General features: G+C 40.3%; 1 protein-coding gene across 5 annotated transcripts in view; it reads left to right on the top strand.

Annotated features, from left to right (window-relative positions):
* TMEM117 (transmembrane protein 117) overlaps positions 1 to 19,031 on the top strand; it is a 225,615-nt gene that overhangs the window by 133,976 nt on the left and 72,608 nt on the right. For all 5 annotated transcript variants that reach the window (XM_075429093.1, XM_075429096.1, XM_075429095.1 and 2 more), the window contains one exon: positions 12,527 to 12,624. In XM_075429093.1, the coding sequence (XP_075285208.1) occupies positions 12,527 to 12,624 (98 nt within the window). The remainder of the gene's footprint in view (positions 1 to 12,526; positions 12,625 to 19,031) is intronic.

Genomic DNA, 19,031 nt, shown 5'->3' with positions numbered 1-19,031 from the left:
AGGTTTGAGACCATCCGAGGAACCTGAAGGTTCACAAATCCATGGGACATGGTGAGATGCATCTGTGGGTCCTGAGGGAACTGGTGGATGAAGTTGCCAAGCAACTATCCATCATATTTGAGAAGTCATGGTAGTCCGGTGAAGTTCCCAGTGACTGAAAAAGGGGAAACATAACCCCCATTTTTAAAAGGGGTAAAAAGAAAGACCCAGGGAACTACAGGCCAGTCAGTATCACCTCTGTGCCTGGCAAGATCATGGAGCAGATTCTCCTGGAAACTATTCTAAGGCACATGGAAAATAAGGAGGTGATTGGTGACAGCCAGCATGGCATCCCTAAGGGCAAATCATGCCTGACAAATCTCGTGGCCTTCTACAACAGGATTACTGTGTTGGTGGATAAGGGAAGAGCAATTGATGTCATCTACCTGGACTTGAGCAAAGCATTTGACACTGTCCCATATGACATCCTTGTCTCTAAATTGGAGAGACATCGATTTGATGGATGGACTGCTCGGTGGATAAGGAATGGGCTGGATGGTCACCCTCAAAGAGTTGCAATCAACAGCTTGATGTCCAAGTGGAGACCTGTGACAAGTGGCATTCCTCAGGGGTTGGTTTTGGGACCTTTGCTGTTTGACATCTTTGGTGGTGACATGGACAGTGGGATTGAGTGCACTTTCAGCAAGTTTGCTGACGACACCAAGCTGTGTGGTGCAGTCGGCACACTGGAGGGAAGGGATGACGTCCAGAGGGACCTTGACAGGCTTGTGAGGTGGGCCCATGTGAACTTCATGAAGTTCAACAAGGCCAAGTTCAAGGTTTTGCACATGCGTAGGGGCAATCCCAAGCACAAATACAGCGTGAGTGGAGAGTGGATTGAGGGAAGCCCTGAGAAGGACTTGGCAGTGCTGGTTGATGAGAAGCTCAACATCACCTGGCAGTGTGTGCTAACAACCCAGAAGGCCAACCGTATCCTGGACTGCATCAAGAGAACTGCAGCCAGCATGTCGAGGGGGCTGGTGAGACGCTGGAACTGGTTGCCCAGAGAAGTTGTGGATGGTCCATCATTGGACGAGTTTAAGGTCAGGCTGGAAGAGGCTTTGAGCAACCTGATCTAGGGAAAGGAGTCCCTGCACATGAGAGGGGGTTTGGAACTAGATGATCTGTAAGGTCGCTTCCAACCCAAACCATGTTATGATCTATGATTGTATGACTGTCTGAATTGTCTTAAAGAACACAATCTGACACAAAAGGTAGTTGGCTGACTTTATCAAAGAGAAACATTTGTTATTCAAATAGCAAGTGACTTTGCAACACAGTCTGGAGATTTTCCTCTGCTGAAGTGGAACTGGTACTAACCACTTTCCACTGAGTACCTTCCATGCACACTCTTTATTCTGGAAGTAAGACCAAAGTAGTTTATTTTAAAAGAGATTGGACAAAACTGTGACCATGCTTCCACTCAAGCAGAATTACATAGGAAATGTGGACAAATGGAAGGATTTCTAAATTGTTGATGGATTATGTTCTCAATGTGGTTGTAGCTTCAGTATAAAAGGGTAATTAAAAACAATTAATGAGGTTTCCCATAAATCTGGCAAAGGACCAGAAGCTGAGCAGAACATTCTTTTAGTTGTATAATCCCCTATAATATGATGAAGAAAATACTGTAAAGAGCCACGGGAAGTTTTCTCAGAAGTGCTTCATGAATTTTTGCGGTTTGTTTTCTGTTAACAGTTTCCATTTATGAGTTCGTATTTCTAGAAACTATGAGAATCTTGTTTTGTGCGGAATTCTTTGCATTCTCTGGAGTGAAAATATAGTCATGTAGTAGCTGTGTTTGCTATGCATGCAGAACAGAAAAGGTCATGTAAAGTAAGTTTCAAGTTCCAGTTTGCTTACTCTGAAACTATGGTTTCTCTGTACCAGTCGTCATAAAGAAGTGACGTGGTTTGAAACCACTCCGAGCTGTCAGTATATAACAGCTCTAAATCAACTGGAAAAGCAGCACGGTGTCAGCAGCATGGTGATGGATTTTCATGTAATTAGGCTCTTTGTTCTGGCAAAAGGAAGCAGGCAGGTGTCTCAGCAGAGTGGCCTGTGTGCCTCCTGCACGGCACTGGGGGCCTCTCAGTGTTCAGATGGTTCTCCTGTGTGGCTTACGTGCCTGGGTGTGAGAGAGTTGTGGAAGACAGAGGGTAAACATCAGAGCTTGAAATCATATCCTTCATTTTTATTTGAATTGATTAACTCATTTTTACCAGATTCTGTGTGATGTAGACACCAAACCAGATTTCTGAAAGATGTGCTTATGCTCCTTCTGTTTTCTCTAGTTAACATATGCTGTTGATCTAGAACACACTGTGTAAAGTAAAAATAATCCCAACAATCAAGTGGTAAAACACATCCATTATAACTCACATTCATTCAGCCTGCTCCACAGGATGCTTCCTTAGTAGTCATTAAGTGGAAATTAAATAGAAAAAGCATAAATTAAATAAATAGAAATAAATTAAATAGAAAAAGAAAAAGCAATGACCCAAATTCATTTGTAAAGTGCTATTGTTACAGATTATTGTCACAAATGTTTCTTCTTTCACTCCCTCACCTGCCGTAGAATCACCCTAATACTATGTCTTCACTGAAAGTTGCTGGGCTTCTCTCATCTATTAGCTCACCAAATATAATTAAAAAGTATTAGTGGGAAAGCGAAAGGCAAGTGAAAAGGCACCAAGTCGCATATGTGTTGTCATTTATGGACACCACCTTTTTTCTGAAGAGCCAGAACTTCAAAACTGCAATTGCTGGAACAGCAAATAATGACCTTCTGGCACATCAAAACATAGACTACACTGAAGAAGTTGCATTGATAGTGTACAAGTCTAACTGTGAGTCTCTGAGGGCACCAAGATGCAGATAAAAACTATGCTGCTGCCCAAGAGTAGTGGTTAATGACCCACGCAGAAATCTGTCTGCATCTGTTATAACACATGAATACATGCAAGTCTTACCGAGAACATTGTTAGATGGAGATGTTGAAAGAAGAAAGGCCTGACATTAAATTCCATCAGTAAAAACCTTTGTCTTGTGAACATGTCTTGCATGGGACTGCTTCATGTCTTAGGAATTGACATTTGGTTTTTTTTAAATACATACCTAAGCTGGCAGCACGCTCCACAGCAGGTACTCAGGCAAGCTTCCTGTTTGCAAGGTCCAGAAGAACTGTCTTTAGAGACAGAAGTACTCCTTGTCAATATATCCAGAACTGGTGGCAATCTAGCCAACACAGCTCAGCATCTATATTGTATTAAGCCGAAAGGAACCAGATCTTTTTCTGAGTTTTCTGAGATATTATGGATCCCACGCTAACTTAAAAATTACTGCTTGCATTTTGCATAAAAATTCCCTTTTGGCATGAACAGATTTTGAACATTCTGTCCTTTCCATCAAGGTAGCGGAGGCTACCTATATGCTAATCACATGCTGGCTCTATTAGTTCTTCAGTGCTTTGCTTTGTAGCTAGGTGTATGAGATTCATAGGCTGAAAGAAAGGATAAATTGCTGTCCCGGTTTCAGTGGGGACAGAGTTAATTTTCCTCTCAGCAGATGCTGTGTTTTGGATTTGGCACAAGGGGAATGTTGATAACTGATGGTTTTAGTTGTTTCTAAGAAATCAAGGACTTTCTCCAGTCTCCCATATTCAGCTAATGAGCAGGTGCGCAGGAGCTGGGAGGGAGCACAGCCAGGCAGCCAGCCCAAGCTGGCCAGTGGAAATATTCCATACCATGGACATCATGCTCAGTTTATAAAGGGGGTTGGCTGGGGCACAGGAATCCTCTTTTTTAATTCACTTTCTGAGGAGTTCGAATACTCTCTTGTCCGGGCGTTCAAACTTTTCTGGAAGTTCAGTCTTTTTTTGGAATTTCATGAAATTCACGAAATCTGCCAGTTCCAGGTTCCACGATTGCTGCTCAGGGACTGGCTGTGAATCAGTCTTGGGGCAGTGAGAAAATCATATTGTGTATTGTTTGTTTTGCATATTCATTATTACCAGTAGTAGTAGTAGTAGTAGTAGTAGTTCATTTCTTATCTTATCAAGTTGTCGTTATCTCAGCTCCCGAGTTTTACCTTTTGTCCATTTCTTCTCCCCTTCCTGCTGAGGCGGAAGGGGAGGGGTGAGCGAGCGGCTGTCAGGTGCATAGTTGCTGGCTGCCGGGTTAAACCACAACAGTTGCGAAAGAGTCTGATTCTGTAGCTACAGGAGATGGGGAGTTCTGGAGGCTGGTTCTTAGCCTAGGCACTTGGTGTGCCTTTTGCGTTAAAGTCAATGGACAGACCCTATAACATTGGTTAAACTTGAAGAACCGGGAAATCAGAGAATACTAGATGATGAGGTCCCTTTCAATCCAAACCATTCTATGATTCGATGAATAAAAACAGGCACTCCCATTTGATTGCTTTAATCAATAGTCTATTGTACAAAAGTAAAACAATGCATCTATGGCATCATTCCCTAGAGAGTTCTGCATTTTTATTCACAAAAATACAGAAACACATCCTGTGGAAACCTGAGTCAAGCACCTAGTCAAGTACCTCTGTATCTGGTATTTGCATTGGCTGACTCTGCTCGCTGGGCTGGATCACCCTTATGTGATATGATTCGTCCATGAGCTACAGTCTTTTGGCTGTGCATCCTCCTCGCCAGGACCTGCCCAAGGAACGTGGATTCTATAAGCTTGTTTGTCTGAATCAGCCCGCTGAGGGCAAAAGCCTAATTTTTAGGCATAGGATATGTGAACATGGCCCTTTGCTTATGACAAATCCTCATCCCTGATGAACCATCACATATTTCATTGACTGAGTTAATGACAGTTTGATGAGAAACGCCAACTGTAGGAAACTAGGTTGGGATTCATGTTACCAGACCTCCATTGTCAGTAGTGTGAACATCTGAGCAGGTCCTGTTTTAGAGTGAAGAGAAACAAGTACAACTTTAAACCAGAAACTATTTTGAAATGAATTGCACCCCAGAAATGCCTTTTTCTTTTCACTGACTCTAAAAAGAATCTACACTGGTCTAGATTCGTATAGCATATGTACGCTAAACATAGGATGACTTCTGTCTCTGGCCTTTTACCAAAACCGCCAAGCTCCCTAAATGAGTAAAGCAAGCTCTGCTGCCATGTAAGATGGAACTGAGTTGAATGCCTTAAATAAAAATCATGGTGTGGCTTTATGTCTCACACTTTGTCTGTAATATGTGATATTACTCAGACATCTGCTTCTGCATTTGTAACACTAATAAGGAAGCAGTAAAGCAAGAAAAAATGGTCTTCTGAAAAATGGTGTCAATGGTTATATAAAAAGCAGGTGCTTGCCACATGGCAGTCAGTATATCTTATTGCACTTAAGCAGTGATTTGTGTGCGCAGTAGGGACTTGAAACATGGTAGAAAGTGACATGGCATAGCTTAGAATTTTTTTGCAGAAGCCCTACTTCAATTGTACAGTTGTTCCTAAACAGTAATTTATATTTATGAAGTATCATAGAATTTCCATTTAAAATAAAATTATTTTTCTTTTTTGTTTGTTTTAGCTGTGTTTGTTTTAAACACAAAATTTATTCAGGAATTATTTCTGCTGGTATTGAAAGACAAAGTATAATTTCCAGAATAGCTTGAATAGACCTAAAATAATTGCAGACCAGATTTCTTCCTTAGTCACCTTTTGATATCCAGAGAAGTTTTTCACCACAAATTCATTGTGGGCTAGACACCGGCTTTATGGAGCATTCTGTCCTAACTTGATTTGGAAATTGAAAGTAAGTGCTGGCGGGGTGACTTCTCTAAAGTTGAGCTTAATGTGTATTTATTTTTAGTTGATCTTGTCTTGTTATCTCTGTATGGGTTGTGATTGTGGCAGAAATGGCTATGATAGTATTCAAAAAACAAATCAAGATCTGCTGGCTAAAAAATAAGAGACTTTCTTCTTCCTCAGTGGGTGAAGAAATAAATTTGCGTGGATCAGTAAAGATGGCAATAATTAAGATAAGCCACCTCAGTGTCTGTTCAAAAAAAGTTCGTTAACTGGTTTTGGTGGAAATCCAGATATAGGACTGCGTGTGTGCAAATGCTGTGGATCAGAAGAATAATGGCTCGTAAGAGCAACACTCTGGAAACATTTTATTGGCAGGAAACATGCAAATGCAGAAAATGATACTGGGGGCTGTTGCGGAAGCAACAAAGGTGAACCGTAATATTACTTATCATTCATGTTGATCACTGCATTGTGACAGCAAATTAGTGTTGTTTTCCAGTATTTACCTATTGTTAAAACAAGACATGTTGGTAAGACAAGAACAATGTGCTGGCTCTGATTAAAATGAGAAAACAATTAAAAAGTAGATTCAAGGGGCCATATTTTGTCTCTGTGATTGCTGTTGCTTTGCAAATGCGAATATAAAAATAATTTCTTACAATTAAATAGGAGGACAAATAACCTAAAATGAGCTAGATTGTTTTCAGAGTAAGAATGAAACTACATTAGGAATGTTTGAAAATGTAGAAAGCAGACAAAACTACTTTAAAATCCAGCAGTGTATTTACAGCTGGCTATTAATATTTAGCTTGAAAAATATCATCCCCCTTATAGGTCAGTAAGCCTAGGTACAAATATTTGTTACATTTGTTTTCAAACATTTACGCATTTTGTATATCCCAAAATGCAGCAGAGTGGATTAAAATAAATTAACAGTTATTTCTGAAGGATGTGTAACAAAGTTTTCGACACTTCTGCTCAACTGCCAAGACAATTTCATAATTAAAGGAGACATTTCGTATTACCATTGTGTAAGCCATGAAAGTGCTGAAGTATGATCTAGAGAAGACAGTTTTCTCCCTAGCATCCAGATGAAAGAAGCATAAAAGCATTTTTCATATAAGTTGCTTTTGTACATCAGATGAACAGCTCTGCAGGTTTTAAACATCTCAAAGAAGATGAAGACAAAAATGATGGATAGAAGCTTTTAATGCCTGAATACTAAATGTTTTGCCTGGTTTGGTATATGAATACCATGATGTAGTATAGTACTTGAAGGCTGGGATTTGATAAAGAATTCATGTGTAGTTAGTGGGACACCTATATATAGCTCTTACCTAAAAGCACAGAACAGCAAAGCAAAGGGAGTGTGTGCACTCAGCGGTATACATTAGCTCTCATTGACTTCACAGTCTGACTTCAGGAAACATTATAATTACTTTAACCTGATTTAGCCCCTCTCTCTAGAAAAAAAACCCCACATACTTTTCAGAAATGCATAAGCAGTGTTGAGCCTTTGCAAAAGACAACACGGGTTCTTTTGATGAGGAATGTTGTGCTGCACGAAACCAAGGAATGCACATGCACCTGCCCTGGGAAACTGCTGTTGGACCTGCCCCGATGCTAAGGCAACCTTACAATTTCTGAAAACTTTTAGAATTTATGATACTCATTCTTATCAATTAAGTTCCTCAGTTGCAGGTCTGAGAATAATGTTTCTTGTGTAACAGTTTGGGGAGAGTGGAAAAGTGCTACTTACAAACAGTTTAAGGGCTGAGTTTCAAATTAAATTAATTTAGTGCTACTTATGAAGAGGTTTATGATTTAAAATAAGATATTTTGAAATTTTAAAATAATAAAAAATAGAAAAAATTAACACTTATAAGACTTGAGTCATATACTTGACAGTGGTAGATACATGTATTTTGCCAAATGCAGAGTTATTCAGGCTACTTCATTTTCCAGCAATAGCACCACAATGTCGGGTCCTCCTGGCTGAGTAGTTGTGTATGAACAACTTCTTTACTGATACAAGATGTTGCAGTTGTACTGTCCATTAGACCTTTCATTGTTCATTTTTGTATCAAAATAATAAAAAGATTTCAGAGTTCACCATTTGGTTTGTATTTCCAGGCTTTTCTTGTGGATCTCGGCTGCTTCTGCATTCTGTTAAATTCTGGAGGGCTGCTCTTACCCTGTTTTGATGATTTATCCAAGAGTGAATAAAGCAATGAAAACCCTCCACTGAGGGTTGGTCTCCACCTAATGAGTGTTGCAGCATGGAATACATCACATCCTGGAGAGCTTGTCCAGAGTCCATTTCTCTTTCAAGACAGAGTTTCTGCAGTTGCTTATGTAGAGAAGTACTACTATGAAACTATTTGATATACCTTTATACTTCTAGGTTTCTAAAATGCAATTTGGCAGATGAAAAGAGCTTGGCCAGAAGCCCGTGCCACATTAGTTTTCCAGGAATGAGCTGTTTGCGATCTGAAGATTACAGCATAGTTCCTGCTGGTGAAGAATTTGGAAGATACTTTGAAGGCATGACCAAAGTATTAGGTCATTTTCTTTTTTTTTTTTAAAGAAAGGTTCACTTGCAGTTATCTTATTAATAGAAAAGATACTTAGCCTTACCTGAAACTCCCGCTGCAGGCGTTGCCTCTGCTGGGAAGGATCCTGTGACTTACAGTGTAGCACCATTTGACATGACTGTCTAGGGAGGAGAGATCTGAAGGATGTGCCAAGCATCCTGAGAAATACGCTCAAAGAGTAGCTACATTGAAGGAGTAGATGATCCTTAAGGTGTCTTACTGCTCCACTTAGTATATCTCACGTATCTTAGGTATCTTACTGTTTTGTTGGAGTGTTTTTGAAGTTCTTATGATTTTGCTTTCTGCATTTGTTGTCTGTGTAGGTTGTTTGCTCTGAATATGGCTTTGAATCCCAAGTTGTTTCTGCTATGTGATATGACATAAATTTTCAAATTATTGTATATCAAAAGGAACATTTTAATTTTCTGTAACAAAAAATTGGAAACATAACATTTCGCTATTAATTTCACGATGGTAATATTCCTTTTTAAAAGCATTGTAAGTTGTCTTCATAGTTAATGTGAAGTGAATAATGTGAATAGTTAATAAAGTCATATCATCAGGACAAAGTTAAGTTTAAGATTCCATAATATATACAAGGCATACTGATTTTTAATGCAAATATTTTGCTGTGGGATTTGTGTAACTTAACTTGAAAAGTCAGACAATGTGTATCAGGCAGTTTTGTTTCTGCACTTTAACACAGTAAAATATTTCTCTCATAAGACGCGATGTCCAATGAAAGAGTATACAGCCATTATATGCAGGGAACATTCCTTTCTGAACTGAAGCAGCATAATTAATTGATCAAAGTATATTGCATCTCTTAGTTCAAGAAAAAACCACATTCTTTAATTACATTGTAAGTGGCTGTCCTTATTTTATCTTGATTATGTAAGATGCATGCCTACAGAGAATTACTGAAGTGATCAATTATTTTTTATTCCTAAGTATCAGCAGTGTTTTCAAATATGGTCCAGTAAAACAGAGAGAAATGTTTGCTGGCCAGCTATTGTGTTGTGAAATACAAAGAGAGAGAAAAAATACACACTTATACATCTCCTTATACTAAGTTGTGCAAATTAAATTAAAATTCATGTATTTTTTTCTAAAAGCATTATTCTAACAGCAGCAATGAGTTTTTGATGTTCCTATCTAAAACTTATTTACACTATGACAATGCTGAGTGCTTTTCTCCTGTGAGCCATTTTCCACAGTGACTGTCCTTGACCAAACCAGAAAATGAATTTGATTTCTCTAATGCAAAAGGTAATTGGATTTTCTTTATGGAATGCATCCCTTAATGACTGTCTCTGCTTCAGCCAATTTAGCTGCTACCGACCTGACATTGATCCGGTGATATGACTTTAAATAAATGCCAAAGCTGGGAGATGAAAGACCAACTGTCTGATATCAGAAAGAACATTTGCTGCCCCGTCTTGCCGCTTTCCTCAGAAAATGTCTCCTTCTTGAATGTCATTCTTATGAAACATGCTACTCTAACAGTTTGCCATAGTGCAGCAGATTGCACCCTTCTACCAAATATAATAAGTATTTCCCAGGAGACATCTGGAGAAAATATTTTGAAAATTGAATAAAACCTCTCGAAATACATGTTCTTCCTTGCAAATATTCATTACTATGTAGGCTCTTCCTAAGACAAAAAGTTGTTGCTAAAGCAGTGGATTAAATCTTTACAGAGGTCTTGTTCAGCATTAAATATTTATTGAAATATTTATGTATTTAATGGGGATCTTATAAAAAAGTATCATGGCATGCTGGTCTGTGAAAAGTTTTACCTACATAAAAGAATTAGTAAAGGTGCTATTTTGGGATATAATCTGTTCTTTCTTCAGGCTAGGCTTAATGAAATCATGAAATCCTAGATTATATTTCTATTTTTTTAACATATTCATAATCTTTTGGACCCAGCCCTTCAGGCTAAGATGCTGAGCACTTTTAACCCCAAATGGACTTGGAACCAAAACTAAAAGTTGAATGTAGTTTTAATTTAATCATGGGCCATGTGAACTTTTTGATAAGTATTGTTAATTTCATTGATTGAAAGTGGTAGCTCACTTTGGATGGTAAACTGGGTTTTAAAACCTCTGTATATCAAAATAAATGTAGAGGAAAATTTAAACAAAATCTTTACTTCAATTTGAAGTTATTTCCTTCTGCAATCTTATCTAGTTATTTTCATACTAATCAAAGCAGTTAGTAATTTCCCACAGTGTATTGATACCACTGACAGTAAGAATTTCTTTTACTTATCTATATTTTGAAGCAGGTGCTCGCCCCTATTTCCTTCATCTGTTCAATTGTTTCTTAATCTTTATGTATGGGTAGGTTTTCCACTCTTCTGAATCTTTTGCACAATGGAATTGGTGAGTTTACTGTAATGTAACTTTCGGTGCTTTATAGTACATTTAACTTGAAGTAAATGGATACGAAAACACAGCTTCCCAGAGGTGCAAGTGCCTGAGGGGTATTCACTGTCCTTGTTTGGCTGAAAGTCATTTTTAATACTTTTGTGTACCACCCAGAAGTAGTGCATGTGTACGAGTCTCTGGACAGAGAAACAGATGGTCTCTTTAGATAGGAATTATGAAAATGAGATTAAATATTTCATACTTCTTAAATTTTGTGCAAGTTTTAAGGGATTTTCGTGTCTCTAGTCCCGAGTGTGCTTTTTTTACTGATACCAGGAAGTGAGAGGAGATGATAAAAGGCAGATAGTGCTTAATTCACAGGCTTGCACTCCCTGGCTGCAGTTGTGATTTCAAGAGTGGAAATTCTGCTGATGCTGCTCTCAGGGAAGTGGGTCCCCACTCCCAGGCTGGACTGGAAAGCTTCGTAGCCATAGAGGAGCATAGCTTAGGTACTGTAGGTTGCTGGAACTTTTAGATGAGTTCCTCTTCTCTTCTTATCTTTGGATCTCCACAGGTTTCCTTGTTTCTCAACACGTGCAATTCTAGGGCCAGAATATGTAGGCCCATATACCTTATCTTGATTGCAAATGACACCAGAGATACTATTTTTCTATTGTCTAACTTTTAAAATTATCAGAACTAAAGCAGGTGTGTCATGTTTTTGCGTTAAAGGGGAGATAAGGGGAGTTTGATAAGCGTCAAAGGGAGAGCCCTCCCATTGAGTCACAAGGTTCAGAGAAGATCCCCTTGCTTTCTAAACTCTCTCTCAGAGGAGAGTCTAGGTGCAGCTGGATCGACTCCTAGTCCCAGACTTGGTCAACGGTTTATGTCTAAAGGGTTAAGTGTGTAGCCACTTCTCAGATTCAGCTTGCCTGTCAGAGCCCCTCCAAGGACTTTCACTGAGACATTTTCGCAAAGTTGAAGCAACAGGTAATTTATTCGAGCAACAGATATCACAGATTTGGAATTGACGTTGATAAATGCACTGTCTACAAAAGTTGAGCGCAAAGTAATAGTTCAGCGCTTTAGTTAACAAAGTGTTCCTGGGGATACGTCTAACAAAGTCAGAGGCGCGACTCTTACCAAAAAGGCGTCCATTCTTGGGGGGGGAAGAGAGGTTCAAGCCCGTCGGCCTGTCCGTCAGGTGAAGTTCTCGCTTGGCTCCTCCTCCCAAAGAGAGTTTTCAAGGGCCAGTTTTTATATGTTTGGAAATCTTTTTGCGAGGTGGGACTAAGTCAATTATTGTGTATTGATTGGCTCTTGGCATGGAATGTCGTGTTGTCAGAAGCGGGACTCAGCAGTGTGACGCGCCTTCGGAGCGGGCATCTTGGTATGTGCATCCGGGGGCCATCTGTGCTTTATCCAAAGCAATCTCTGAAGCAATCTCTGGCTGCGCAGCCTCCACGACGTCCCACAGATCACTTGGTTTACAGTGATGGGCTATCCCCCCTTACTTTTGTCTGATAAGATAAGCACCAGTTAATTACTTCCTTTGTTTTCTCTTCGGCTCTTGACACCTCAGTCGAGAGACGCCTCAGTCCAAGTTTGTCTTTCATCTTGCATTTAACAAGTCCAGCAAGGCCATCGATTACACATGTGTAAAATAAATTTTTCATAAAGTCCTTGTTAGTACTTTCTTTTGTGACACCAGTTTACCTGTGTACTATTTCTTCATTCCCTGTAGGTCACAGATATGATGCTTCAGGACAAACCCTACCCAGACTGGGGAAAGTCTGCCAGAGCTTTCTGGAAGAAAGGAAACATTAGGATCATTTTATTCTGGTAGGAAAATAGTAAAATCAAATTATTGTAAATGAACCTTTTGCAGAACATCCAAAAATATATCTTCTGATTGTCTGTGGCAGGAAGAGATATAAACAGAATACATGGTTGGAAAAAAAATGAAACTTGGTGTGACAAAAAATGAAACATTACAAACACTGTACGTGAGTAAACAATTCCTAATCAAAATAGTTGGTGTAAAAATACGATTTTAAGATTGATTTATGTTGTTCCTCTTCTTATATCTTTGACATGGTTTATAATTAAGTAGCAAAATTTTTCCTATATGTGATTATATTTGAATGTCTCATTACCAGTCCTTATAATTAAGGTAAGTAGATATGTGAATGTCCTTTTGTGACCTGGAAATAAATTAGAGTAGTTCCTTGAATTAACACATGTGTAGGATTTCAAATGGTGAGTCAGCCTCAGCCTATTAAGAAAAATATTAAAAAATCACTGTGAAGAATTGTGAGGGGTAAGCATTTATTTGACCCCAAATGTAGCCTCTACTGAGTAAATTCAGTCCGAGTGTAACTGTTGAAACAGAACACAAATTGTGGCAGAAAAAATGGAAGATGGAAAACGTATATTCTAAGATGAAAGAACTTGCAAAGATTTTTTTTCAACTACATCAGAAGCAGAAAAACTCATGAAAGTATCAGAAGACTTGCTGTTTTTTAAAGGGTAGATTTAGAAGGAATTGTTACAGAAAAGCTGAAAGATTTATTTACATAGAAAATGCAATGAAATATCTATACTTTTAAAGCAGTAAAAATGAGATATTAAATTGAGGCAATTAAAGGAAATAATAAGAAAAATTTAAAGACTAGAAAGAAAGGAGAATCAGATGGCTGATGGGCTACAAGCAAGGCTTATAAGGAACTGAAAGGGCTGAGCTGACGCAAATTTTATTAGCATTTAATTGCCGGTTGAAAAACTGAATGTTAAAATTTGGCTATTGTTTTGCTTTTGTTGCTTTTTTTCAGTAAACTAGAATTATCCTACTGGCCTGTAAATCTGAGTTCAGTATTAGCTAAATGGATTGAATACATCACCAGTAACAGAATTATGAGCAAACCTATAGATTAAATTCTGCTAAAAGAAGCCAGTGTAGCTTTGCTGAAAGAAAGCCTTCTCTGATCTGTTAGAACTCTTTGAACGTGTCATGAAAATAGTGGATGAGGAAAAAGTGCTTGATCTAATTTATTTGGACTTTCAAAAGGCTTTTGACAAAGTTCTTTACTGAAGGCAATTAAGAAAACTGGTAAGCCCCATGGAGTGTGCTGAACATTTAGGAATCATCTCAAAAATGTGCAACGAAAAGTATAAATAAAATAATAATTTTCTGCTACATTGAGAAGCCAAGACAGTCCCATCATTTAATGTTAGAAGTAATATTCATTATTTGTATACATCATATATATTAGTGACATGACAGAATTTAAAGATGAGGTGAATAATTTGACAAATGCAAGCATGGAAGAGGGATCTTAGAAAACTAAGTGAAAAATATAACATGATTGAAAAGTTGGGGTGGGACACACTCAAACAGCTCCTCGTCATCATTGTGGGATGTGCAGAGGAAAATTCTGCCTCAGTGTGTTGGGATGGGCAGAAGGGTGAAGCAGGTGAAGAAAAAAATGCTCAGATAGGTACCAAGTGGACTAGCAATGAATACAGTGTCATTTGGTTAGGTCAGCGAAAACCTCAGTCTAGAACATCACTGATTTTTTTTACCCTTGTCTGAAGAATAGCCTTGTCTGAAAGACTGGAAAGGAGATCAGTTAAGAGTCAAGAAAAAACTTAATTGCACAAAAAGACTGGAAGAATGGAAAAAAGGGTTAAAAGCAAGGTGACATGATAGGGAGATTTCAAATTTATATGCCAGACAGGGAGAACAAAAAAACACTATTAAAAGTACTTAATATTGTTGCGAGAGATGTTTTGTCTTCTTGCAGTCTGAAATGCTACAAATCCATGTTTTCTTTGACATAATATTCACATTAACCAAACCTACCAAAAGTTTACATGGAGACAAAGTGAAAAATGATCGTTCTTCTCATGCATGATTCTCATATGAATGAGGATTTCAGAACCTAAAGGGTGACATAAATGCTTTTGTTGTTAGCTTTAAGCAGTGAAATAAAATAGCCCTGGACAACGGTCCAAATTCTGTAGAGACATTATTTAGACAGCACACAGAATCACAGAATCACAGAATAGTAGGGGTTGGAAGGGACCTCTGTGGGTCATCTGGTCCAACCCTCCTGCCGAAGCAGGGTCACCTACAGCAGGCTGCACAGGACCTTGTCCAGGCGGGTCTTGAATATCTCCAGAGAAGGAGACTCCACAACCTCCCTGGGCAGCCTGTTCCAGTGCTCCGTCACCCTCAGAGGGAAGAAGTTCTTCCTCATGTTCAGACGGAACTTCCTGTGCCTCAGTTTGTGCCCATTGCCCCTTGTCCTGTCACTGGGCACCACTGAAAAGAGTTTGGCCCCATCCTCCTCACACCCACCCTTCAGATATTTGTAAGCATTTATTAGGTCCCCTCGCAGCCTTCTCTTTTTCAGGCTGAACAAGCCCAGCTTCCTCAGCCTCTCCTCGTAGGGGAGATGCTCCAGTCCCTTCATCATCCTTGTAGCCCTCCGCTGGTCTCTCTCCAGTAGCTCTTCATCTTTCTTGAACTGGGGAGCCCAGAACTGGACACAGTACTCCAGATGAGGCCTCACCAGGGCAGTGTAGAGGGGAAGGAGAACCTCCCTCGTCCTGCTGGCCACACTCTTCTTGATGCACCCCAGGATTCCATTGGCTTTCTTGGCAGCCAGGGCACACTGCTGGCTCATGGTTAACCTGTCGTCCACCAGGATGCCTAGGTCCCTCTCCGCAGAGCTGCTCTCCAGCAGGTCCACCCCAAGCCTGTACTGGTGCATGAGGTTCTTCCTCCCCAGGTGCAGGACCCTGCATTTGGCTTCGATGAACCTCATCAGGTTCCTCCCTGCCCAGCTTTCCAGCCTATCCAGGTCACGCTGAATGGCAGCACAGCCTTCTTGTGTATCTACCATACCTCCCAGCTTGGTGTCATCAGCAAACTTGCTGAGGGTACATTCTAACTCTTCATCCAGGTCGTTGATGAAGAAGTTAAACAAGGCTGGGCCCAGTACTGACCCCTGAGGGACACCACTTGTCACCAGCCTCCAACTAGACTCAGCGCCGCTGATGACAACCCTCTGAGTTCTGCCATTCAGCCAGTTCTGTATCCACTTCACTGACCAGTCATCCAGCCCACACTTCCTGAGCTTCCCTAGGAGGATATTATGGGAGACTGTGTCGAAAGTCTTGCTGAAGTCAAGGTAGACAACATCCACGGCTCTCCCTTCATCTACCCAGCCAGTCATGTCATCGTAGAAAGCTATCAGATTGGTCAGGCATGATTTCCCCTTGGTGAATCCATGCTGACTACTCCTGATAACCTTCTTTTCTTCCACTTGTTTGATGATGGCCTCCAGGATAAGCTGCTCCATCACCTTTCCCGGGATGGAGGTGAGGCTGACCGGCCTGTAGTTCCCTGGGTCCTCCTTCTTGCCCTTTTTGCAGATTGGAGTGACATTGGCCTTTCTCCAGTCCTCGGGCACCTCTCCTGTCCTCCAGGACCTCTCAAAGATGATGGAGAGTGGCTCAGCAATGACATCCACCAGCTCCCTCAGCACTCGTGGGTGCATTCCATCGGGGCCCATGGATTTGTGGACGTCCAGATCGCTTAAGCAATCCCTCACACAGTCCTCGACCAAGGGAAAGTCATCCTCTTTGTAGGCTACTTCTCTTACCTCCGGGGCCTGGGACTCCTGAGGGCCAGTCTTAGCACTGAAGACTGAAGCAAAGAAGGCATTCGGTAGCTCTGCCTTCTCCGCATCCTCCGTCACCAGGACACCCGCCTCATTCAGCAGCGGCCCCACATTGTCCCTAGCCTTCCGTTTGCTGCTGATGTAGTTGAAGAAGCCCTTCTTGTTGTTTTTGACATCCCTTGCCAGCTTCAATTCCAGGTGGGCCTTGGCCTTCCTCGTCGCATCCCTGCATGCTCTCACCATTTTTCTGTACTCTTCCCAAGTGGCCTGCCCCTCTTTCCACATTCCATGGACCTTTCTCTTCTGCCTGATCTCCGCTAGAAGCTCCTTGTTTAACCATGCAGGTCTCCTGCCTCCTGTGCTCGGTAGCACACACGTTAGACATCAGTAAAAGCAGACATTTTTTCCCCCTAATAAGTGGGAAAGATAGAGGAGGGAGTATTGATAATATTATGTATGATCTTGTGGGGTATTTGTATTTCACCTATTGTTGCTTAAGCAGCGTCATGGCAGCAGCCTCATTTCTGAAATGTCCTGAATGAAGCATCCTCAGTAGCATGTCCTACACAGATACTGGTATGCCAAAATCCATTTATTCAGGACGTTTCCTAGTGGCACACCTGTTAAGCAGAGATAGTGCAATACAGTGCACTGTATTTTAATTATTCCAAGTACTAGATGTGTGATGCACGGTTTAAAGTGGTTGATGAAACTAAAATTTTAGGTACACACTGGACTTATTTTTCTGTTAATGTCATTTTTATTTTCAACTTTACTTTGTAAAACTGGAAAATGTCTATAAATGTACCAAAGAGAGATGGATTGTCATGGGGATGAAGGCACCATCCACTTGTTTATAACAGTTGATCATGTGCCTGCTTTGTGTTTCTCATTTGGAAATGTTTTCAGCTCTCCAATGCAACTAATTAGCAAAGATTTTGATTCAGCTTATCATCTCCTGTTTTAAATCATTCCCTGGAAACACTGTCAGCAACTGGTTGGTGGTTGTTCCTGAGGATTCTGGCTGCCTTTTGAATGTCTTCACAATATCGTTCTGCCATAAACAGCTCAGCTAGCTCAAAAATTTCTATTTGCTAGTTGCTTTTGTCTAGCCCATCACTAAGGAGTTCATTGAAGTGCTTTCTACTTTGTTTACGGTGGTGAGTTGGCATTTTTTTTATACAAAAATCTTCATTTTGGTCATTTCCAGCCCTGCTAAATGGCTTCTTCCACCATCCAGATGCCCCTTTGCTTAACGCTGTTACAGTCTGTGTTACATTGCATAGGGATACAATGCAAATAGAAACACACTTTCTTACAGATTGAAGTAAGCGTGTCATCAAGATGGCTTTTAGAAGGCAATGAAGTATCTGGAACCCTGCTGGAATTACTGGGATGGTGCAGACATGTTTGTGGGTTATGAAAGAAAGATACCTACAGGGAGTTAAATATCCACTCCATCTGGCAGTCGGATGAGGCTGCGGTAGAGAGACATGCTCTGGGGTTGCTGTCGCTATTGCAAAGTTACAAGCACGAATTGAAATAGCCTGATTTGTATTTTTTTGATATGCTCGTAATTTGGCTGCTTTAGGAGGAACAAATTAAATATGACATGAGAGGACTGGCATTTAAAAGAAGCAACAAGTAAAAAAGATTGCTAAATTAAGCCAAATAAAGATCTTGGGCAAGACAGATGACAAGTCAATAGCAGTAGCTACTGATAAGTTAAATAAATAGGAGAGCATAGAACAGTAGTTATTTTTAAAGTTGGATGTTAGAGGAAGCAGAAAGGGAAGTACAATGTGAGAAGACTAGCTATTTTGCAAATGGATTTTTTATTTCACTTAAGTCCAACAAATACTAACGGTCTCTTTTTATAAGGATTTTTTTATAAGGAAACCGCTTGTTGAGACAGAAGAAAGACAACTAAATACCTTAGAAATGAACTAGAAATGGAAGAGATTAATGTTAAGAGAGTTCATGAAAAATCACTGAACACTAATTTAGTAAATAGTTATGGCATGTCTGCTTTTATGGTAAGTAGGGTATTTTTGCAAGTGAACAAACCTGTGCAATACTGGCTTTCTAGCAAGTACCGTGAGGTTTGCAGAGAGCGTTATGCTCTTACACATCTGCCCAGGAGCAAGCTCTCACAAGCAGTGAGAGGTGGCCTTGTTAAAGGCAGTGCGTACTAACGCTGCAGTGTGTGCTCAGGTTGTATAGTCGTCGCCGGTGTTAACATACGGGTCTCTGCCACCAAGGCCCATGGTTAACCTCTGCCTAGTTTGTGCCTGAAATCACGGTCTCCTTGTTACAATGGCTTCTGCAGTGGCCCACCACCTCCTGTGAAGACTCAAGCATAGTAGAATAAAATCACCAGGACATCTCTGGGCTGTACGTGCGCTTTGATTAAGAGGGAAGACCTGAATACTCTCTCGACAAACTGTTCCAATATTAATTGTCCTCAAAACTTTCCTAACAGAGGATGGGGGGATTATAATGAGCAGGACAGGAAGAGTTCTTCCTGTGAACTTTTGGCCACAGGGAAAAAATGAATACCAA

This window comes from Opisthocomus hoazin, chromosome 8, assembly GCF_030867145.1.
Source record: "Opisthocomus hoazin isolate bOpiHoa1 chromosome 8, bOpiHoa1.hap1, whole genome shotgun sequence".
NCBI lineage: Eukaryota > Metazoa > Chordata > Aves > Opisthocomiformes > Opisthocomidae > Opisthocomus > Opisthocomus hoazin.
This window is presented reverse-complemented; position numbering and strand designations above follow the sequence as displayed.